At 49.7% G+C, this 23,205-nt stretch overlaps 1 protein-coding gene across 1 annotated transcript in view; it reads left to right on the top strand.

The window, feature by feature from the left end:
- Positions 1-787: 787 nt before the first annotated feature.
- The window catches only part of NPTN (neuroplastin), a 44,986-nt gene continuing 22,568 nt past the window's right edge, over positions 788-23,205 (top strand). Inside the window, exon 1 of the mRNA XM_054272392.1 lies at positions 788-1,018. Coding sequence (XP_054128367.1) covers positions 931-1,018 — 88 coding nt within the window. The 5' untranslated portion in view covers positions 788-930. The remainder of the gene's footprint in view (positions 1,019-23,205) is intronic.

The raw sequence follows: 23,205 nt of genomic DNA on the forward strand, positions 1-23,205 counted from the left end.
ATGGCAACAGCAGGGATGGATCCCTCAGGCAGCACCTTACCATGCCATCGTACCCTCAGTGCCCCTGAGGGGATGGATGCCTCAGGCAGGTTCTGCCATGGTGTCCCAGAGTAGGGGCTCCACCATACTGCCCTGAGGGGAAGGTGCCCTCAAAAGGGTCACTGCCATCACATCCTCAGTGCTTCCATGGGAACAGATCCCTCAGAGCTCCACCATGGTGTCCCTGAAGAGACGAATTGCTGAGGAAAGGCTTCACCATGGCAGCCCTCAGTGCCCCTGAGGGGACAGATTCCATGAGGTGGGCAGGTTCTGCCATGGTGTTTCTGAGGGGACAGATCCCTGAGAAGGGGCTACGCCATTCCGCTCTCAACGCTCCTCACGGGAAGCTGCCTCAAGTGAGCTCCACCATGGTAAATCTGAAGGGAGGGTTCCCTCAGGCGAGTTCCGCCATCGGCCCTCTGAAGGGACGGTTCCCTCAGGCGGGCTCCGCCATTGTGCCCGAGGAACGGCTGCCTCAGGCAGCCTCCGCCATGGCGCCCCTGAGGGCACGGCAGAAAGAGCAAGGGGCAGCTCCCCGCCGCCTGGGCGTCCCTGTCCCGCTGCCAGCTCGGGAGCTAGGCAAGGAGGAGAAGCCCTGGGACAGGGGAAGCGGCGACGCTGAACGGACCGGGCCGAACGGGGCCAACATGGCGGCGAGGGGCGGGCGAGGCGGGCGCTGACACCGCCCCCCCGCCTCGTCCCCTCCCCTCCCCTCCCCTCCCCTCCCCGGCGGCGTCGCCCCCCGCCCCCGGCGGATCTCGCGAGAGCGGGCGCTGCGCTGCGGTAGGAGGTCGGCGGAGAAGGACGGACGGAGCCGCCGCCGCTCCCGCCGCCGCCTCAGCCTCCTCGCCTTCCTCCTCCTCCTCTTCCTCCTGCCCCTGCCTCAGGAAGATGCCGCGCTCCGGGCCGCTCCCCGCCGCCTTCTCGCTCCTGCTGGCGACGGCCGCGCTGCTGCCGGGACCCGCCGCGGCGCAGAACGGTGAGGGAGGGCGGCGGTGGCGGCGGGGGGAGCGGGGGGGGCGCGTTGCTATGGCGGCGGGTGCGCTGTGGGCAACCCCGCGGGTGGGGGCGACCCCGGCTTTGGGGGAAATCCCTGTGGATTTGGGGCCCCTCAGGGGAAGGGGGAAGGAGGAGAAAAGGGGGGGGACAGGCTCGGCCCCCCCGGCTCCTCCCGAGGAGCCTGGTGCCGCCGGTAAAATGGAACATCTCCTCATCTCCTCCCGCCTACTGAACCTGCATCTGCCGGGCCGCCTTAAATCATTTATAATGCAATAAAGCCCGTAGTTCCTTAGCAACTGGAGAGGTCCTTCTGATAGGAGAGTAAAAGAAGGAATTAAGGGGGAAAAAAAAAAAAAAAAAGAAGGAACAACCAACCCACCACACCCCAAGCCTTCACCGCTCCTTGTAGGCTAGCGTGAGCTAAATCCAGCGCGGCTGCCTCCTCCCCGGCGAGTTCGCAGCCAAGTGCATGACAATTAGTGGCACAGCGGAGCGGGGCCAAGAGGCTGCTCCAGCCGAGCCTCCCGCTCCAAGGAAATCCCGCAGCGCCGAGGAAAATGCCCGTTTGCTGCTGCCAGGCCGGGCAGCGCTCTGTGCTCCCGGTGCAGCATCGTGGGCAGCGCTGCCCGGCCTGGAGAGCCGGCAAGGGCAGGCAGGGAGCTCGGCCTGCGGGAGGATCCTGCCCACGAGGAAGGGCTGCCTCTCTCATACACCGATCCCACCCTGGTTTCATCATTTCAGCCTCCTTTCTCGCTCCTTCCTTTCTGCTCTGCAGATAATGTTCAGTCCTAGGGTTTCCCGGCTGTTGAGGGGAATTTCGCCTTGGCTCTTTGCTCCAGGGGAATCCTGGAATCGCAGGAATGTGGAATCTTACATTCTGCTTTGGGTTGGAAGGGACCTTAGAGCCCACCCCATTCCACCAGGCCCCCATTAGGGCTCTCAGGGTGTTTGACAGTGCTATCCAGATGGGAAAAATGCCGTCCTAAAGATCCCAGGTGAGAGTTATTCCCCGAGCACGTGCAGATTTTGCAGCGTGAAGCCAGCAGTGAGCTCTGTGTGTGTTAAGCAGAGTTTGGCATTGGCGCTGTGAATGAAAACCGGAGGCTCTCTGCAGAGTGAGGCAGCCTGGGAACACCGTGCTAGAGCTGGCTGGGATTTAGGGATCCGGGAATGGGGCTGAGCTGTGGATTAAATGTGGTTCTGTGCTCCGCCTTGGCACTGCTGAGCTCCCAGAGCAATTCCAGCCGTGGGAGGGAAGGAGTTAAATGGAAATGGGCCGTGTGTTCGTGCAGGGCAGGTGTCAGGTGCCAGCAGCTGCGGTGACAATCCCGCGTGGCTGCGGGACACTGCAAACATTTGGCAGCACTGGGGACTCTGCAGGTCAGTGATAAACAGAATTTTGGGGAGAGCTGGAAAGGGGCTTTGTCCCCACCAAAGTGAGCTTGGTGTGAGGGAGATTGCAGTGTGTCCTGGAAGCTGATTAATTGTGATTTTAATGAAGTGCTGAGTGACACTCGGAGTGTCTGTAACGCTGTGGGAGCTCACACAGGTGAGTGGAAATCTGCTTGGGAAGGGGTGGAGCAGCCCAAGCCAAGCAAAGGTTGAGATCTTTGTGATTTACGGTTTATTGCTGCTCCATTTTTAATGTGAAAAGGCCCTGCTGCAGAGGAACTGGGCTTTCTTCAGCAAATAATGGCCCGTGAGGAGCTTCCTGAAACAGAACAATTCTTCTGTGGGTGGAGAGCAGGTCCAGCCTTTCCTGAATTGTGCATATTCCTTCAGAAACAGCTTCTCACCTGTGGGTGTGTGCTGGGAAGGGGCAGGGAGGATCCCAAAGGGCAGCGATTTGTTATCTGGTGTGGCGCCATCAGAGCGATGAAAGGTGAATAGTCCGAGTCAGGGTGGTGAAGGAATGGCCACGGACCTGTGGAACTCACCTGGAGCAGAAAATCCCCGCTGGAATGCTGAGTGTTGGTGGGGAAAAAAAGCTTTTTTCCCAGTAATTTTCCCAGATTTTAATGCAACCCAGAATATTTAGAGTCAGGCTGACCTATGCATTTAATCTTGCTAAAACTGGGATGAAGGTTTTATTTTAAAAGGTTTTATTTTGAGAGGTTTTTATTTTGAGGGTTTTATTTTTTCGGGTGGCTTTATTTTGAAAGCTCTTGCATCAACACCTTAAAATCTCAGGGAAATGTGGCAGGAATTGAACTTTTCCTGAATATTTTGCTGGGAAAATGATCAGTTTCTGCTTATGGCTTACATCCAGAGCAGATTCTGATGGAACTGGGGGAGAGATGGGGAAGATGAGGAGGAAGAGCTGGAAAAAGCCAGTCAGGAATATCTGTGTTTAACCTGCACTTTCTAAGTTGGAAAATCACTTTAATGCTTCCAAGCATGGAGGAGAGGAAAATGTGATTTTTCCATCATTGTTTCACCTTTAAAATATCTTTATTTCCAAACAAGCAGCTGGAAAACCATAGGCTTCAGTGCAGTGATAATTCCACCCCAGAGTGGCTGGGATTTAAAGGTTATTTTATTCTCTAAAATTGCTGCTTTGGCTGCCCCAATCTGGGCAATCTGCAGGGGTTTTTTAGCACATCAATACAAGAGTTGGAGTGGGAGCAAACTGGCAAGTTGTGCCCTAAAGGGCAGAGAATTCTAAACCCTAAAATTGCTTGGGCATGAGGGATAATAAAACCAAATAAATTCAGGTGGTGCTTGTTTAGTTCATCCTCTGCATGCATGGAGAAGGAAGCAGCTGGCCAAAACCAGAATATGGATTTTCTGCTGACATAAAAGTGACCATAAAATTAGGAAAATTACCTCAGCTAATCCTGCATGCTGAAAATGAATTTCTTCTTGAAGGAGCCAGTGAAAAACTTTGCTTTTATCCCTGTTTGTGCCCACTGAGCCTCATTCATTCCTCAGCACCTGAGCTGTGCTGTGCCTGTTCCTGCTGCCCAGATAAATGTGAGCATTTTTGGAGCCTGAGTGTGGGCTGAGCACTGAGGAGAACGTTCAAAGTTCTCTTCTTCTGCTCCTCCTCCTCCTCCTCCTCAATGCAGGATCTCCCCTATTTCTGCTGCTTTAGGTCCCCAGCCCAGGGTGGCTTTGTCACCCTCGAGCCCATCATGAATTTTATTTCATTATTTTATTTTATTTTATTTCATTATTTTATTTTCTTTTTGGTCATTACTGCAGCTCCTGAAATTCACACACTTGCTGCACGTGGCTCCAGTAGTGAGGTTTTATTTTTTGGGGGTATTTTTCTCTAATCAGGACAATTCCAGTTCCTCTAAAGTTTGGTTTTGATTAAAGCACAGGGAGCCCTCACAGCTTGGGTCTGCCTTACCCCAAGCCCTTTTTGCCATTTTTTCAAAGTTTCCCAGCAGATTTCTTGTTTCTGGAGGTTGGAATTTCGCTGGCTGGCGTGGGATTGCACAGTCTGATCCTTTGGATGTTTAAAGGATGGACTTTGTGTGTTCAAACTCCTCAAAACAGGAATATTTGGGAATAAATAAATACAGTGATTTTTTTCCCCAGTTAATTCCAAATTACAAATCCTGACTTCTGTAAAGCTGGAGGACAGAGCTTGGCTGTTAAAGCTCTATAAAATCCAATATCCAATAATTCAAATAATAATAATAATTATTATTAAAATAATAATTCTAATAATAATAATTCTAATAATAATAATAATAATATTTTCATGGCAATTTATTCTCACTCCAGGTTAAACATTTATTTGATGCCTGATGCTGCTTTTAGTGTTGCAGATTTGCCCTGTGAGACATTTTTCTAGAGGAAAAATAGATCAAAATGTCCTGTTCTTGAATAAACAAGAAAAAAAAAAGATTTTTTTTGCTCTAATTCCTATAGTTTTGCATTCTGTGTTTTGTAATTTACACCAGTGACTGGTGTAGCTCATTACATTTTGGGGGTACTCACAGGGGTTTTGGGGCTCTTCCGCTGGTTTGGAAATGTAAAATATGATTTTTTTCTATTAAAAAAAAGCAGTTACAGCATTTGTGTTAGAATAGGAAAACAAGAGGAAAGGGAAAAAATACACTGAAACCCAAAACTTCAGCTGGAAGAGCAGCTGGGAGCACATGGAATTGCAGGAGTTTGGGAAGATGACAGAGAGGATTTGGGAATGCTGAGGGCTGGCTGGAAGTGCCCAGGGAGCTCCTGGCAGTGCAGAGAGCTCCCAGCAGCCTGCAGCGATGCCGTGAGGGCGGACAGCAGGAGTTTGCACAAAGCAGATGCTCGGAGCATTTTTAAACCTGAGCGTGCACCAGCTTGGCTCAGCACTCCGGGGGTGATTTTAGTTTTTTTCTTTTTTTTTTTTTTATTTTTCCCCCGTGGTTTGTTGGGAAAAGCTTTGTGGTGCTTGAGCAGAGCCTGCCTCGGGTTCGGGCTGCAAATGGGGTTTGAATTGCTGTCGTTTGGAGCTGCTTGGAGGGAATGGAATGGTTTAAAAGCAGCTCTGAGTCACGGGGCAGCTGCTCTGTCTGTCGGCCTGGTGAAAGCTGGGCAGGTGATGGGATGGTCAAAGGATTAGAAAATGCCTAAAATAAAGGTTTGGTTTTGGTCTGGTCTGACCAAAAATGATGCTTTGAGAAGGCTGAGCTAGAACAGGGACTGGACTGAGCTCAAGAATAAAGCAGGGATTTATTAGGAGGCCTCAATGGATCCAACTTGGGCAGCACAAGAGCCCAGCCAGGGCTGCACCCAAAATGGTCACAAAAATGGACAGCTGGTCATGGGGTCTCTCACTTTCATGAGTTCCGGTCCATTTGCATATTGGGGTTAATTGTCAATTACAGCTCCAGCCTGTGAATCCCATCCTGCTGGTTTTCTGTCTTCAGTCAAAGGTTGCAGCTCTGTGGGGTCCTGGTCCAGGGCAGGATCAGGGAGTGCAGCTCCCCGTGGGATCTGAGCAGGATCAGGGATTGCAGCTCCCCATGGTATCAGGGATTGCAGCTCTCCATGGGATCCCCAGGATCAGGGATGTTGTTTCTGCTCTTGAGCCTGAGATTTGGATCTTTGATCCCCAGCTAGAGCAGGAATTGTTTTGTCTCCCTGCTCTGTGCACAGAGCTCACCATCCCCTAACATGAACCCAGACCCCCACACTAAAGCAGCACAGAATGTGAAAATACAAAAGCCAAACCTGAGGCGTGGCTCTGTGTGTGCAAGCAGCAGCAAAGCCCCGTGTGTGACCCTGCAGTGATCACCTCAGGGTTCCTGATGCACAGCGCTCACCCAGAGCAGCCTGCCCAGGGAATTCCATGCTTGCAAGCAGCTGATTCACATTTCCCAGGGTGGTTTGGGTTGGGAGGGACCTTAAAACTCATCCATTGAGGGCAGGGACACCTTCCACCAGCCCAGGCTGCTCCTGGCCTGGGACACTTCCTTCAATAAGCCCCACCTGTTTCTGATCACACCTCAGAAGAGAACAGCCTTGCATTTCTTTGCTTCCCAGCATGAAAATGCAGCACAGCAGGCAGGGCCCAGCTTCCCAACTCCCATAAAACCAAGGCAGAGCCATCAGGAGATCCCAGGATCAGGAGTTCCATCCCACAGTCTCACACCCTCACAGGGGAGAATTGTTCCCCATATTTAACCTAAACCTCCCCTGTTTCACTTTTTAGCCATTCCCTGTGTGCTGTCCCTCCATCCCTTGTCCCTGTTCCTCTCCAGCTCTCCTGGAGCCCCTTAAGACCCTGAGGTGTCTCTGGAGCCTTCTCCTGTCCAGATGAGCACCCCCAGCTCTCCCAGCCTGGCTCCCCTTTTGGAGCATCCAAGGAATAAATGACATGGAGAAAAGAAATAGCTGTGAATATTTATCACTCCAGCCTGCTGGATTGAGCAGAATAAGAATGTTCTTCAGTTTTGCCTGAAGATGGGCAGTTTGCACTGACCAACCACCTGGGTTTCCACTTCAGGATCTGGAATCACTTCAGGATTCCAAGGAATAAACTGGAAGTTCATTATTGGAGAGCTCATTTGGATTTGATTTGGCCAGAGGAGCTCTGAGCTCCCTCCTATCACAGAAACAGAGAGCTGAGCACTGCAGGGCATCGGGAATCAAATCTTTGGGAAGTGTTTCCCAAATCCCAGAGCACCCAAACTTCTCAGGGCTGTGACTCAGAACCTGCACTTTGGGATCCCCTGATGGCTTTTCCTTGGTTTTGTGGGATTTGGGAAGCTGGGCCCTGCCTGCTCTGCTGCATTTTCCTGCTGGGAAACAAAGAATCCAAGGCTGTTCTTTTCTGCTGTGTGATCAGAAACAGGTGGGGTTATTTAAGGTCCAATAAAGATAAAAAAATCCCTTTAGAAAGGTAAAACCCCAGTGTGCCCCAGGCACACTTCAGGGCTGGGTACACAAATTCCAAATACAGGTGGAATTGGGAGTTTGGGGGTGTGCTTGGGGAGTCTGAGTGAAAAACAGTCAGTGTGCCACTCTTTGGGCTTTATTTTGCTGTAAGAAATGGGATATTTGGTGCATTTATTCCCTAGAAACTTAATTATTTATTCCCTAGAAACTGAATTATTTTCTATGGCAGCCATCCTATAACACTGTAGGATCACAGTCACCTCTAATTTTGTCTTTTTAGGAATATTTCAGTTTTATCCCATTCCTGCCAATTCTTTATGCAGGACTGGGAGTAAAGCTGTGACCCCTGGGTAATGGGAGAGCTTTTCTGCTCCCTGTAATTCAATATTTTAATTTCTTTTAATAAAATGTTTGTGATTAAATCCTTTTTTCTTCCCACTATAATTGGCTTTTTGCTTCCAAAACCAAAACAGAACCAGGACAATTCCCATTTCCTCCCAATTTTGAGGGTGCTGAAGCTGATAAGGAGCTGGAATATTGTATTGATTGTTTCCTTCAGCTTTAATTTGTTGCATTTTTTTTCTGACAAGGTTTTCAGCACTTTGCTGAGCAGTTCAAAACCTGCAGCAAAGTGCTGAAAACCCTGTCAGATAAAAATGCAACAAATTAAAGCTGTTCTCACCCCAGGCTCTGAGCTGCCTCTTTGGGGTCTCAGGCTCCCAAAGCTCCTATTTTTAGTGGTGATTTGGTGACCCCAATCTTGAGCCATATGGAGGAAAGGAAAAAAAATAAAAAAGCTAAAAAAGGAAAAAAAAAACCCTAAAAAAGGAATAAAATGTGAGGTTTGGTTTGCAGGAAGGGAATTAGTGGGAGAATGGAGCCAAAACCACAGCAGGGCACTGCCCTGGTGCTCTCCTGCTTTGGGGCCTGACAGAATGGGTTCAGAATTCCCAAACATTTCCCAAACACAGCCCTGTTGTCATCCTTTTGCCAAATGAAACATCTCAGAGTTGGGAAGCTGCTAAATCAGGATTTTTGGGTGCTTTGTGGCAACCTGGATTTGCTTGGATGGAAATTGAAAAGTGGAAAAAGCATCTTTGGTTGAGGAAAAGCCTCAGCAGCAAATTCCCGGGGGCTGTGCCATTCCTGTCACACTTGGATCAGTTTATCTGTGGGATAAATCCTCCAGTGCTTCTGCTGGGCTTTATTCAGGTGTTTTGAGGGAAAAAAAAAATCTTTTAAAACTGCTGTAAAATTGTAAAATTGCACTGCTGAATGTGGGTGGAGAGTGCAAGGGACCCTGTGAGGGGCAGCTTTTAGCACTGGGTATAAAGCAGAAATCTGGGGGTACAGAGCAGAATTCTGGGGTATAGAGCAGAATTCTGGGGTATAGAGCAGAATTCTTGGGATATAAGGCAGAATTCCTGGGGTGTAAAGCAGAATTCCTGGGGTGTAAAGCATAATTCCTGGCATATAAAGCAGAATTCCTGGGGTATAAAGCAGAATTCTGGCGTATAAAGCAGAATTCCTGGATGCAGAGCAGAATTCTTGGGGTACAGAGCAGAATTCTGGGGTATAAAGCAGAATTCTTGTATACAAACCACGAGCAGAACCTTTTTACTCAGGTACCTTTTTACTCAGCTTAGGGGACGTGGCTGAAATGAGATTTTGTTTAGGTCACCATTTCTGTTCCTCTCAGCCACCACAAAATCCCTGCAGTGTGATTAAACGCAATTATTGTTGGTACCATGGTGGTAATATTAATTTTTTTAATTTCCACTGAGCAAAGGAAGCTTCTCTCAGTGTTAATTTTTTTTTTCCCTGTTGGCTCTTTGAAGAGCCCAAATCTGCTTGGCTTTTAATTGGGTTTTGCTTTTGTTGGGAAAGCTCTGGGAAGAGCTGTGGGGCTCCCCCTCAAGCTCAACAAAATAACCACAAATTGGCATTTTGGGGTTTTTGTTTTGAATGATGTGAGGAATGAGTGCCCAGGGCAGGGAGGTGATTCCTGCTGGGGATTAGGATGCACTAATCCTGCTGGAGTGGAATTCCAGCTCAGGAATGGGGTGCAGGAGGAGCTGCCCTGCCCAGGTTATTTCTGGCCCCATAATCTCAGCAGTGTCAGGAGGGCTGTGGAGATCAAACCTCCTCAGGGCCAGGGAGGAGCTGGGCTGGATCCCATCCTCATCCCAGCCACCAGGGCTTGGGGAAAAATGGGAAATTGTGTTTCCTACAGAAAAAAGCCAAGGACAATCCTACAATTTACAAAACCCCTCTGAAACCATGGATGGCAAAGCATTCCAGGGAAATGGCAGTTCCAGCATTCCTTGGAAAATGCAGCTTGGAAGCTGGGCTGAATCCCTCCCAAGGAGATTTCCTTCCATGGGGAATCTGTCCCTCCATTCCCAGAGGTTTTTCCAGAGGTTAAACCCCACATCAGACTCAGCAAAGGCAGGAATTACTCTCTGCTCTCCATGTTCCTCTTCCACAGGTTTTCCAAGGGTTAAACCCCACCTCAAGCTCAGCAAAGGCAGGAATTGTTCTCTGCTCTCCCCATTTCTTTCCCAGAGTTTTTTCCAGAGGTTAAATCCCCCTCATGCCCAGCACAGGCAGGAATTGTTCTCTGCTCTCCCTGTTCCTCTTCCACAGGTTTTCCCAAGGGTTAAACCCCACCTGAGGCTCAGCAAAGGCAGGAATTGCTCTCTGCTCTCCCCATTCCTTTCCCAGAGGTTTTCCAAGGGTTAAACCCCACATCAGACTCAGCAAAGGCAGGAATTGTTCTCTGCTCTCCCTGTTCCTCTCCCTGAGATTTCCCAAGGGTTAAACCCCCCCCTCATGCTCAGCAAAGGCAGGAATTGTTCTTTGCTCTCCCCATCCCTGAAGAATCCCCCAGCCAGCAGCTCTGCTCTCATCCCTTTTGAAGGAACACAGGAATTTTGGTGCTGCAGCTGAGGAATGGACAAGAATCCCTCCAAAGCAGGGGAAGGATCCTGGGAAGTGCCCAAAAAATCCATGTTAACAACTAAAAACCTTTCCCTGGAAAGCAGTGGGAAGGGATTCAGCTGCAGCACAGGAAGCACAGCCTGAGCAGGCAGCAATTTCAATTTGTCTGCAGCAGCTGAAGAGCTCAAAAATTGCTTGGGGAAAAATACCCCTAAAAATACAATTTTTAAGCAGAGCTCAATGTGCACAGCAGAGGAAATCTGCTGCACCAAGTGTGCCATCTCTGCTGCTTTTTAATCCATCTCCTCCTGCTTTCCTCTTCCCTGTGCCTGGAATTCCAGTGGAATTCTCCTGGAATCCAGCATCTCCTGGATGCTCTGAGCAGGGCAGCAATGCTTTCCCACTCTGGACAAGGGATAATGAAAGCACCTCCAGCCCCCTGTCCAGCAGCAGGGCCAGGATTTCACACATGAGGCAGCTGAGCTCTGGTTTAGGCTGCAGAACGTGCTGGCAGTGTTATCCCCTGTGCTGCTGCCGTTCCCTCTGCTCACTGAGGAATTATTTTTGTGGCTGAGCAGCTTCTCCTCAGCCTCTGTTACATAATCCCCAATTCAGCAAAGGGCATTTCTTGTGAAAGGTCGCTGCATGGAAATGTCCTTTCCCTCCCTCATGGGGATGTGGAGCAGCTCCTGCTCCTGCAGAGTGAATAAAAGGGGGGAAAAGCAGCTTTGCTGGAGAGAAATGGGATCAGTCTCCTGTCAAACACATTTGTTGGATCAGGAAAGGTCAGGGGAGAAGGGGGGGAGCTCTGAAAACCTTTGGTTATTTAAAACCCTTGCACCACGCCATTAGAGAGCCAGGCTGAGGATTTTACAGTGCTAATCTGACACAAAATCATTTTCATTACCAACCTTTGAGGTGTTTTCAGTGGCTTTCAGACAGAAATTTAATGCTGTTTTAAAATTTTTTGAGCTCTTCAGCTGCTGCAGACAAATTGAAATTGCTGCCTGCTCAGGCTGTGCTTCCTGTGCTGCAGCTGAATCCCTTCCCACTGCTTCCCAGGGAAAGGTTTTTAGTTGTTAACATGGATTTTTTGGGCACTTCCCAGGATCCTTCCCCTGCTTTGGAGGGATTCTTGTCCATTCCTCAGCTGCAGCACCAAAATTCCTGTGTTCCTTCAAAAGGGATGAGAGCAGAGCTGCTGGCTGGGGGATTCTTCAGGGATGGGGAGAGCAGAGAACAATTCCTGCCTTTGCTGAGCCTCAGGTGGGGTTTAACCCTTGGGAAACCTCAGGGAGAGGAACAGGGAGAGCAGAGAACAATTCCTGCCTTTGCTGAGTCTGATGTGGGGTTTAACCCTTGTGAAAACCTCTGGGAGAGGAGGGACAGATTCCCCATGGAAGGAAATCTCCTTGGGAGGGATTCAGCCCAGCTTCCAAGCTGCATTTTCCAAGGAATGCTGGAAGTGCCATTTCCCTTGAATGCCTTGCCAGCCATGGTTTCAGTGGGGTTTTGTAAATCATAGGATTGCCTGGGGGAATTTTTGGCATTTTTCTGGCACATGAGGGAATTTGTGACACCAATAAAATTGGTGTCTCCTGTGAGCACTCCTGTACTGATATTCCCTAATATTTCCATTGAAATATGGGAAAAAATGCTTTTTGAGGCACTGGACTTGCTGTGGATCTGGGTTCACAGGTTGGTCAGAGCTGGCCTTGCTCCATCTTTATCCATCTATGAGTTTTAGGTAAATCAGATTTTTTCCACGCTTCCTGTTAAAGTGAATATTTGATATCAAGTCTCCAGTGAGATAAAAATGGTTTTGCACCCAGCATGGCCCAAAAAGACAGAAACACTTCCATGAACTGCATCCCTTTAAATTGCCAAGGTGCAGAGCCCTGGAGTTCTGTAGTTCACACTGAAGCCTTGGGAGCAGATGGGTTTCAGCAGCAGAGCTGGGGAGGGAAGAGCTGGAAATCGGAGCTGGGGCTTGCACTGGTGGAGCAGGAGCTGTGCAGGGACTCAAAGCTCCCCTGGGGGGACACAAGTGACGTCCCAGCTGTGCCAGGGGTCTGTCTGAGCTCCCTCATGGGCTGGGCTGCCCTGTGGAACCAGGGAGCTGCCAGGGCTCTGTTCTTCCTGGCCAAAAATTGGGAAAAATCTCCACTCCTGCTCTCCAGAAGGTGACACTGGTTATGGACAGTTTATAAACCCTGTCCTGGTTGTTCTTCCCTGTGGGATATTTATGGAACCAGGGAACTGCCAGAGCTTTGTTCTTCCTGGCCAAAAATTGGGGAAAATCTCCATTTCTTCTTTCCTCATTTATCCCCAGGAACTGATCCCTATGTCCTTTTCCCTGCAGTCAGCTATGGAGCCACAGGTTATAAACCCTGTCCTGGTTGTTCTTCCCATGGGATATTTATGGAACCCCTGTCCTGGTGATTCTTCCCATGGGATGTTTATAGAACCAGGGAACTGCCAGAGCTTTGTTGTTCTTGGCTAAAAATTGGGAAAAATCTCCACTCCTGATCTTCAGAAGGTGACACTGGTCATGGAGCCACAGTTTATAAACCCTGTCCTGGTTGTTCTTTCCTGTGGGACCTGGGAGCTGCCAGAGCTAATTTTTCCCAGATTTTCCTAAATCTGGGAAAAATCTCCATTCCTGCTCTCCAGAAGGTGACTGCAGCCAGCTGGTGACACTGGCCATGGAACCACAGGTTATAAACCCTGTCCTGGTTGTTCTTCCCATGGGATATTTATGGAACCCCTGTCCTGGTGATTCTTCCCATGGGATGTTTATGGAACCAGGGAACTGCCAGAGCTTTGTTCTTAATGGTTAAAATCTGAGGAAAATCTCCATTTCTGCTCTTCAGAAGGTGACACAGGTTATAAACCCTGTCCTGGTTGTTCTTTCCTGAGGGACCAGGGAACTACCAGAGCTTTGTTCTTCCTAAGTCTGGGGAAAAATCTCCATTTCTGCGCTCCAGAAGGTGACACTGGTTGTGGAGCCACAGTTTCTAAACCCTGTCCTGGTTGTTCTTCCCATGGGATATTTATGGAGCCCCTGTCCTGGTGATTCTTCCCATGGGATGTTTATGGATCCAGGGAACTGCCAGAGCTTTGTTCTTCTTGGCAAAAAATTGGAAAAAATCTCCATTTCTGCTCTTCAGTTATGGAGCCCCAGTTTCTAAACCTTGTCCTGGGTGTTCTTCCCATGGGATATCCCAGCCTTGTCTCAATTCTCACTTGTCCCCTTCAGGTGGATTGTCACCTAGAATCCCTGGAATTGTGTCCTGAGCCCAGCCAGGAGGGGATTTGGGGGAAGGGAATTCCCTAGCGCTGGGGGAAGTGGGGCTTTTCCTCCCAGGGCTGTGCTTGGATGTGTTTCCTCAGGGAATTGGGGCTGTTCAGATCAGCTTTTGCACCCTAAAGTGGCCATGAAATACCAGTTGTGTTTGCAAATTGTGAAGGGAAGCATCCCTGGTTTTATTCCAGGGAAACTTGGATAAAAGTGTCTGGTGAGGGGCAGGGTGGGGGGGTTGATCAGGGATTTGATCAGGCTGATCTGAGGGGTTTGTGGGGTCAGAAACCTTCCACAATCATTTCCAGCCTGAATTCCTGATTTATCCCCAGGAACTGATCCCTGTGTCCTGTCTCCTCCATTCAGGAATCTTTTCCAGCCTAAATTCCTGATTTGTAAAACTGATCCCTGTTGAGGAATCCTTTCCATCCTAAATTCCTGATATATGGAACTGATCTCCAGCCTAAATTCCTGATTTATGGAACTGATCCCTATTCAGGAATCCTTTCCAGCCTAAATTCCTGATTTATCCCCAGGAATTGATCCCTGTGTCCTTTCCCTGTTGAGGAATCCTTTCCATCCCAAATTCCTGATTTATGGAACTGATCCCTGTTGAGGAATCCTTTCCATCCTAAATTCCTGATTTATGGAACTGATCCCTGTTCAGGAATCCTTTCCAGCCTAAATTCCTGATTTATCTCCAGGAACTGATCCCTGTTCAGGAATCCTCTCCAGCCTAAATTCCTGATTTATCCCCAAGAACTGATCCCTGTGTCCTGTCTCCATTCACGCTCCTTTCCAGTCAGAATTCCTGTTTACCCCCAGGAACAGATTCCTGTGTCCTTTCCTGGTTCAGGAATCCTTTCCATCCTAAATTCCTGGTTTATAGAACTGATCCCTGTGTTCTTTTCCCATTCAGGAATCTTTTCCAGCCTAAATTCCTGATTTATCCCCACGAACTGATCCCTGTTCAGGAATCCTCTCCAGCCTAAATTCCTGATATATTGAACAAATTCCTGTGTCCTGTCCCTGTTCAGGAATATTTTTCAGCCTAAATTCCTGATTTATAGAACTGATCCTTGTTCAGGAATCCTCTCCATCCTAAATTCCCGATTTCTCCCCTGTGCCCATCTGTGTCAGGAATTCCCCCTGAGGCACATTCCCAGGATGGCCACACCCAAACCATTCCCCTCAGGATGAGTTTTTTGGAATTTGCCCACAAATCTCCTGTGCAGGGGAATGGGGGATGCTGGGCTGGATGCAGGGAATGTTTAATCCCAGTCCTGTGGGATGAATCCTCAGGTTTCCTGCCTGTGGCAGGAGCCCCGTGCCCTGGCACAGCTCCTGCATTTTGATGCTGCTCTCTGGGCTGGGTTCTCCTCTCTCCCAGCTCTGGGAAGCTGCAGGATGAGAAGGCAGGAATTAAACCCAGGAATTCAATCCAGGGATAGCTCTGGCCTCACCTGGGCGCCTCAAACCTGGCTTAAAGCTGCGCTGGAGCTGGCAGAAATTAATGGGATTAATGCCAAATTTCTCATTTTATGCTTCCTGGTGAGAACAGAATGGGAGAGAATCCATCCTATGGAAAATGGGTGTGGACAGCAGGATGCTGCAGTGCCTTCCTGGAATTCATCCCCAGGCCTGGGTCCTGTCTCCATTCAGGAATCCTTTCCAGCCTAAATCCCTGATTTATCCGCAGGAACTGATCCCTGTGTCCTGTCTCCATTCAGGAATCCTTTCCATCCTAAATTCCTCATTTGTAGAACTGATCCCTGTATCCTTTTCCCACTCAGGAATCCTTTCCAGTCTAAATCCCTAATTTATCCCCAGGAATTGATCCCTGTGCAGGAATCCTTTCCATCCTAAATTCCTGATATGTTGAACTGATCCCTGTGTCCTGTGCCTGTTCAGGAATCTTTTCCAGCCTAAACTCCTCATTTGTAGAACTGATGCCTGTTCAGGAATCCTTTTCCAGACTAAATTCCTGATGAGTTGAACTGATGCCTGTGTCCTTTTCCCTGTTCAGGAATACTTTCCATCCTAAATTCCTGATTTATCCTCAGGAACTGATCCCTGTGTCCTGTCTACATTCAGAAATCCTTTCCAGCCTAAATTCCTGGTTTATAGAACTGATTCCTGTTCAGGAATCCTTTCCATCCTAAATTCATGATTTATGGAACTGATCCCTGTGTCTTTTCCCTGTTCAGGAGTCCTTTCCATCCTAAATTCCTGATTTATCCCCAGAAACTGATCCCTGTGTCCTGTCCCTGTTCAGGAATCTTTTCCAGCCTAAATTCCTGATTTATCCCCAGGAACTTATGATCCCTGTGCAGGAATCACTTCCATCCTAAATTCCTACTTTATGGAACTGATCCCTGTGTCCTGTGCCTGTTCAGAAATAATTTCCATCCTAAATTCCTGATTTATGGAACTGATTTATGGAATCCTTTTCCAGCCTAAATTCCTCATTTGTAGAACTGATCCCTGTGCTGGAATCCTCTCCAGCCTAAATTCCTGATTTATGGAACTGATCCCTGTGTTCTTTTCCCTGTTCAGGAATCCTTTCCATCCTAAATTCCTGATTTATCCCCAGAAACTGATCCCTGTGTCCTGTCTTCATTCAGGCTCCTTTCCATCCTAAATTCCTTATATATAAAACTGATCCCTTTGCAGGGATCCTTTCCATCCGAAATTCCTGATTTATAAAACTGATCCCTGTTCACGAATCCTTTCCATCCTAAATTCCTGCTTTATGGAACTGATCCCTGTGTCCCTGAACATCAGAGTGTTTCACCTCTTCCAGCTGTCACTTTTTGTGTGTTTAACTCATTTCCAAGATTTTCGGTGGATGTGAGCCCTGGCAAGGAACAAATCATTCATCAGGGTGGTTTTTATCCAGCAACACTCTGCCAAAGTGAGATCTCCCCACCCTCAGAACTCTTTAGCACTTAATTAAGAGAAGGAGAAGGTGTTAATTAGCCAGGGCACCTCATTAAGACAGCCCAGCTGAGGGGGGCAGGATTTTCTGGGATATTCCCATCAAATTGTCCGTGTGAGAATAAAGCAGAAATCAGCTCAGGTGAGGGCACAGCAGAGCTGAGCAGTTCTTGCCTTTTCCACTTGCAATTTTGTTCATTTATTTGAAGAATTTAAAAAATCAGGCTCCATAATTGAGGGAAATAAAGCCTCCAGAACTCTCCTGAATGTCTGAGAGCAGTGAAATACAGATTTTTGATGTGCTGAGAGATTTTCCAGGTGGGTTTTTGCTGTAAAGACAGCCAGGCTTGAAATCATTCAGTCCCACAGCAGTTACACTTTATTCATTGTGGCTCCAGACTGAAAATCTGGTTTATTTTTGCATTTTAGCCTTGTAGACTCTCAGTTCTGAGTTTGGAACTGTGCTTTGTGCTGTGATTTAAGTGGGATTTCATTGAATTAATTGATTTAATTCACCTTGAGTAGCAGCCTCAGGATGGGAGCATTATCCTGCTTTTTGGGGTTCCCTGGTTACAGGTGTGTTTGTTGGGATTGAAAACTTCCTTGGAAATCCTTTTATTTTTCCTTCATGTTGATCCTAATTTGTCCATTCTTTGTGTGTCTTAAACCTGGTTTTTGCTGTCTTTGAGCCTGGCTTAACATCTTTCCTCAACTTGGCTTTTAAGGCAAAGCACTTTTATTTTTTAAACCCCTTTTTTGCACCAGACTTAACTTGGGGAGATGAAAATTCTCCCTGCTCTGCTCCTCCAGGGCCATTCTCCTTAATTCTTTTGCACCTTGATGAAATTTGAGTTCCAAAAGGATATTTTAATTATTAAACAACAATTTCTGCAGTTCAGAGATGACTGCCTTGTGTATTCTCACCCTGGCAGGTTTTACAAGAATTCCTGAGCTCTGAAAATCCTGGTTTTTCTCAGTTGGGGATTTAATTTTCTTTCCCCAACACAAATTTTAAGGCAGGGTTTGGAAATGAGGGGAACCCCTGGAACTCTGTGTGGGGACTGAAACATTCTCTGGTTTTAGGGCATTAATCTCTCTTCTTGTCCATCTACACAACTGGGGCTTGAGATCAAATCCTGAATAAATGAACCACTTCCAGAAGGGGTTTTCGGTTAGTCCCAAATCTTTGGGGTTAAGCAGAGCACGGTCCCAAATCTTTGGGGTTAAACTGATCAGAGTGGCAAATCTTTAGGTTTAAACTAGGAATAGTCCCCAGTCTTTGGGGTTAAACAGTGCAGTCCCAAATCTTTGGGGTTAAACTGAGCAGAGTCCCAGATCTCTCGGGTTAAAAAGAGCAGTCCCAAATCTCTGGAGTTAAACCGAGCTCAGTCCCAAATCTTTGGGGTTAAACCAAGCATAGTCCCAAATCTCTGGGGTTAAGCAGAGCACAGTCCCAAATCTCTGGGGTTAAACTGAGCTCAGTCCCAAATCTCTGGGGTTAAATCGAGTTTAGTCCCAGATCTCTGGGGTTAAACCAAGCACAGTCCCAAATCTTTGGGGTTAAACAGAGTAGTCTGAAATCTTTAGGTTTGAACCGAGCACAGTCCCAGATCGCTGGGGTTAAACCAAGCACAGTCACAAATCTTTGGATTTAAACAAAGCAGTCTGAAATCTTTAGGTTCAAACAGAGTAGTCCCAGACCTTTGGGGTTAAGCTGAGCTCAGTCCCAGATCTCTGGGGTTAAACTGAGCTCAGTCCCTTGGTGCTCTCCTGTGCTTGTGGCTCTGTCTGGTTTGGGTTTTGTTGTGCTGCTGTCTCTGAGCAGGAGCTGAGCTGTGGGACAGGCCCAAGAAAGGCAAGGCCGGGCTCTGGCAGCTCCTGCGTCACCAGGACCTGCCCAGTGTCACCTGCTCCGTGCTGGGACAGCCCTGGAATCCACTGGCAGGGCCCAAAGGCAGCAGCACTTCCCTTCCCACTGCCTTGTGCTGCAGCCTTGGGAATTATTCACCTTTTCTCTCCTTTTTTGGGTTTTTTTTAAGCATTCCTGCTCGGTGCTGGCAGACCCCAGCTGCTTGTGCAGCTCCTGGCTGGGTGTCTCCATGAGCAGTGGCCCTCTGGTGGCATCGCCTCGCTCACTGCTGCTGTTTGTGTGTGGCTGGAAATGCAAAATATCAACCCAGAACTGCCCCATGTAACTTAAATATTTGTTAATTTATGTATGGAGGCTGTTTGGCATCCCAGGGAGTGCTGGTTATTGGGGTGAGGGAGAGCTGGTCATTTAGGATTAGGGAGCACTGGTCATTGGGGGTTGTGGCTGTTCATTATTGGGCTTTGTGGCTGTTGGTCACAGGGGGCTGTGGCCATTAGGGGGTTGTGGCTGTGGTCACTGGTCACTCATTAAATGCTGTTTAATGTCCCCATTTCCAAACCTCACTGATTTGCCTCTCATCCTAAACCAAGCCAGGAATGCCAGGCCAGGGATGGCACAATCTGAGGCCAGGGATGACAGGCTCTGAGCTTTCCTGGTGTGACACTGTCCCTCCCCACGCTGCTGATGTCCCCTGCCCCAGCAGAGCACCGGGATGGCTTTTGCTGCATAATCTGTCTGGCCAGCTGTGTCCTAATCCTGCAGTTTTAGGAGGGGCCTGGGGGAAGGGCCTGGTGTGAGGCGCTGCTGTTCTCCTAAATATCTTTGGCAATAGGATTGAAGGAGAATTTTGTGTGTGTGTGTGTGTGCTCCCAGTGGGGCCCTGAGGCGGGTAAGTATGGAGGATTTAGGATTTCCAGAGTATCCTATATGGCCTGAGCAGGGATGTCAGCCCTCTCCACACCAAGGGAACAGCTGAGGGCCCTTTGTGGGTTCCTAACAGAACCTTTTGGCCTGTGAGTGCTCATTGCACTGAAATTCCCTTTTTCCCAGAGCTGGGCTGATCGGGAAAATAGGTCACTTGTGTCTTGGGGAATTCCCTGCCCTGGAAGTCCTCAATAGACGGGAGAGGGGTCAGAGCAGAGCTCACAGCTGGCACAGGTTTGGGATTTTAGCCGTGGTGCCCCTGTGGGTGGGTCAGGTAGGGAAACCTCCTGAGGGAGCAGATCGCTGGGCAGGGACACTTAACCCTGGCACAGCCTGTGCTGCCAGGGCTGGAAAAGACTGGAAGTGCCTCGGGGAGGGTGCCAGGGGGAACTGCCAGGGGAGGGAGGAGTGGGGACATCGGGAATTCCTGCCCTGCAGCCTTGGCCACTGCTAGTACTGTGGGTGTCCCCAAGCCGTGTCACTGGTGATGTCATGGGTCTCCAGGCCGTGTCACTGCCAGTGCCATGGGTGTCCCCAAGCCGTGTCACTGCCGATGCCCTAGGTGCTCCCAAGCTATGTCACTGCCAATGCCATGGGTGTCCTCAAGCCACCATGGGTGTCCCCAAGCTGTGTCACTACTGGTGCCCTGGGTGTCCCTGAGCCGTGTCACTGGTGATGTCATGGGTCTCCAGGCCCTGTCACTGCCGATGCTGTGGGTGTGTCACTGCTGGTGCCATGGATGTCCCCAAGCCGTGTCACTGCCAGTGCTGTGGGTGTGTCACTGCTGGTGCCATGGGTGTCCTCAAGCTGCTGTGGGTGTCCCCAAGCTGTGCCACTGCCGATGCCCTGGGTGTGTCACTGCCGGTGCCATGGGTGTCCCCAAGCCGTGTCAGTGGTGATGCCCTGGGTGTGTCACTGCCGATGCCGTGGGTGTCCCTAAGCCGCCCTGGGTGTCCCCAGCCGTGTCACTGCCGATGCCATGTCTCTAACTGTGTTTTCTGCCCCGCTGCTGTGTTGTGTGCGAGCTCTGTTGTTTTCTGCCGCTCTGTCACTGCGTTTCTGCTGCCCCTCCCTGCAGCCGGGTTTGTCAAGTCGCCCATGTCAGAAACTAAGCTCACGGGGGACGCCTTTGAACTGTACTGTGATGTGGTTGGGAACCCCACTCCAGAGATCCAGTGGTGGTATGCGGAAGTCAACCGGGCAGAGGCTTTCAAACAGCTGTGGGATGGCGCTCGGAAGCGCCGTGTCACCATTAACACTGCCTACGGGGCCAATGGGGTGAGTGTGCTGAGAGTAACCCGCCTTACCTTGGAAGACTCTGGGACTTACGAGTGCAGGGCCAGCAACGATCCCAGGAGGAATGACTTGAGGCAAAATCCCTCCATTACGTGGATTCGAGCCCAGGCTACTATAAGCGTCCTGCAGAGTGAGTCCGGCCCCCGGTAGTGGCACTGTAGTGTCTAGAGGCAGTCTGGTGACCCCGCCCCCGTGTCCCCACCCTCTGCCGCACCCTGTCCTGTCCTCCCGACGCGCGGGCTGCTCCTCCTCCTCCTCCTCCTCCTCCTGGCCTGTAGTGCTGACCCCGTGTGCCACCCGTGTCTCTTCTCCTTAGGACAGAGCACTTGGGAACACCTCGGGATGTGTGCTAGAGCTTCCGTGTGACACCAGCCCGCTGTCGGATTGTGTTTGTTCCCTCCTCCCTTTAGTTTTGTAGGAGGTTTCCAGCCTCCCTGGCTTCTCCACCAGTGCCTTGCTCTTTGATTTATTTCCATGTTCTTTTCCCAACTCTAATAATTTTATTTTGATTTCTTCTGTTCTCTTGGAATTTCTGGGAATGCCTCCTCACCTGGTTTGGGTTACATATCTGCTTCTGGATAAATCCTTCCCTTTCAGTTCCACGTGACCTTTTGTGTTTGGATTTTTCTTGGTGTTTCTTTTCCTTCCTGGCCAGCAGCATGTTCCTAAGGAGTTCTCTGATGCAGCAGCACTGAGGAGGTGCAGCCATTCCTAATGCAGCCTGTGGGAGCAGGGGGAACATCCTGCCAGTGCAGAGCCCAGCCTTGAGCTCAGTGACTCCATCCAGGGCAGCAGCAGAGCTCTGGGAGCAGAGGCTGTGCTTGGCCCAGAATTGCTTTTTGTTCTTACTTGTGGCAAGGCTTCCCTGCCTTCACTCTGCTTTTTTTGGGAGTTCATACAATCAGATTCTGTAGAGAAGAATTTTGCTCCAGGTGTAAAACCTGCATTTGCCTGAGGAAATGGCTGCTGAGTTTCAGGTGGAGGGAATTAAATCTGCAGTGTGCAGGTGCAGGAGAACTCGTTTTGGGTGGTTTCTCAGTGCCCTCAGCTGACAGAAGATCAGAGCAAAAGTGTGATCTTTCTCCTGTGCTCTGTGCACAAATAACCCTTTAATGCCCTACTGCATACAAACCTCTATTTTGTATCTTGATTTTTTTATTTGGGAACCTTGAAAAATCCCCCCTAGAGCTGTCCCCAAGGCCTGGTGCTGCTGTGGGCACTGCTGGATCAGAGACCTTCCCTGTGGGAATGGAACAGCCTTGGTGCACGTGGAGGAATGGCTGTGACCCAGTGCTGTGGGGGGGCTGCAGGGACACCGGGTCCCTGAGCTGGAGCTGCTCAGCCCCAGCCCCCCCTCGCCCCTCCCGTGTCCTTTGGGCTCCCAAAGGGCTGGAATGCTTGCATGGCCTCCAGCAGCCCCTCTGCCATGCTGGGAATGACCCTGGAAATGTGTCTGCTAGGGAGGGCTGTGTGCTGGAGAGAGCCTGGGGCTCCAGAATTGTAAATACGGATCCACCAAGAGGGAAGGAATGATGAGGAGGATCCCATCTTATCAGAAGGATAATTTATTACTTTATTATACTGTACTGTACTAAAGAATATAGAAAGGATACTTACAGAATGCTAAAAAGATAAAATGAAACTCCTGACTATTTCCAGAGTCCTGACACAGCCTGGCCCTGATTGGCCAAAGAGTGAAAACAACTCACAGCAGAATCAATGGAACAATCACCTGTGGGTGAACAATCTCCAAACACATTGCACATGAGCACAGCACAGGAGAAGCAAATGAGATAAGAATTGTTTTCCTTCTCTCTGAGGCCTCTCTCTGCCTTTCAGCTTCCCAAAGGAAAGCTTCCCTGGGCAAGGGGATCATGTTCAGAGAATGTGAATGGCACACTCCAGAGCAGCTGTGGGGGATTTACAATGCTGCTGGTGTGCAGGGCCAGCCTTTGGCAGCACAGGGCAGGGGCTTCCCTCCCTCAGGCCCCTGAGCTGCTGCAGGGACTGCACTTCTGCCTCTCCTGCCTTCCCAGGCTGTTCCAGCTGCTGCTGCTGGGTGGGAGCTGCCTCCTGAGTGCCTTGTGTGGGATCACAGTGCTCTGTGGGATCCCACTGCTCTGGGGCCCTGCTCTGTGGGATCACACTGCTGTGGGGCCCTGCTCTGTGGGATCACACTGCTGTGGGGCCCTGCTCTGTGGGATCCCACTGCTCTGGGGCCCTGCTCTGTGGGATCTCACTGCTCTGGGGCCCTGCTCTGTGGGATCTCACTGCTGTGGGGCCCTGCTCTGTGGGATCTCACTGCTGTGGGGCCCTGCTCTGTGGGATCACACTGCTGTGGGGCCCTGCTCTGTGGGATCTCACTGCTGTGGGGCCCTGCTCTGTGGGATCACACTGCTCTGGGGCCCTGCTCTGTGGGATCACACTGCTGTGGGGCCCTGCTCTGTGGGATCCCACTGCTTTGGGGCTCTGCTGTGCAGGGCAATAAGGAGCAAACCCTGAGTGCCTTCCCCTGTGTGCTCCTGCTGGGAGGAGGAGCCCATGGACATCAGCTGCT

Source organism: Melozone crissalis, unplaced genomic scaffold, assembly GCF_028551555.1.
Source record: "Melozone crissalis strain CALT ecotype California unplaced genomic scaffold, PUWL_Pcris_2 ptg000014l_1, whole genome shotgun sequence".
NCBI classification, from domain to species: domain Eukaryota; kingdom Metazoa; phylum Chordata; class Aves; order Passeriformes; family Passerellidae; genus Melozone; species Melozone crissalis.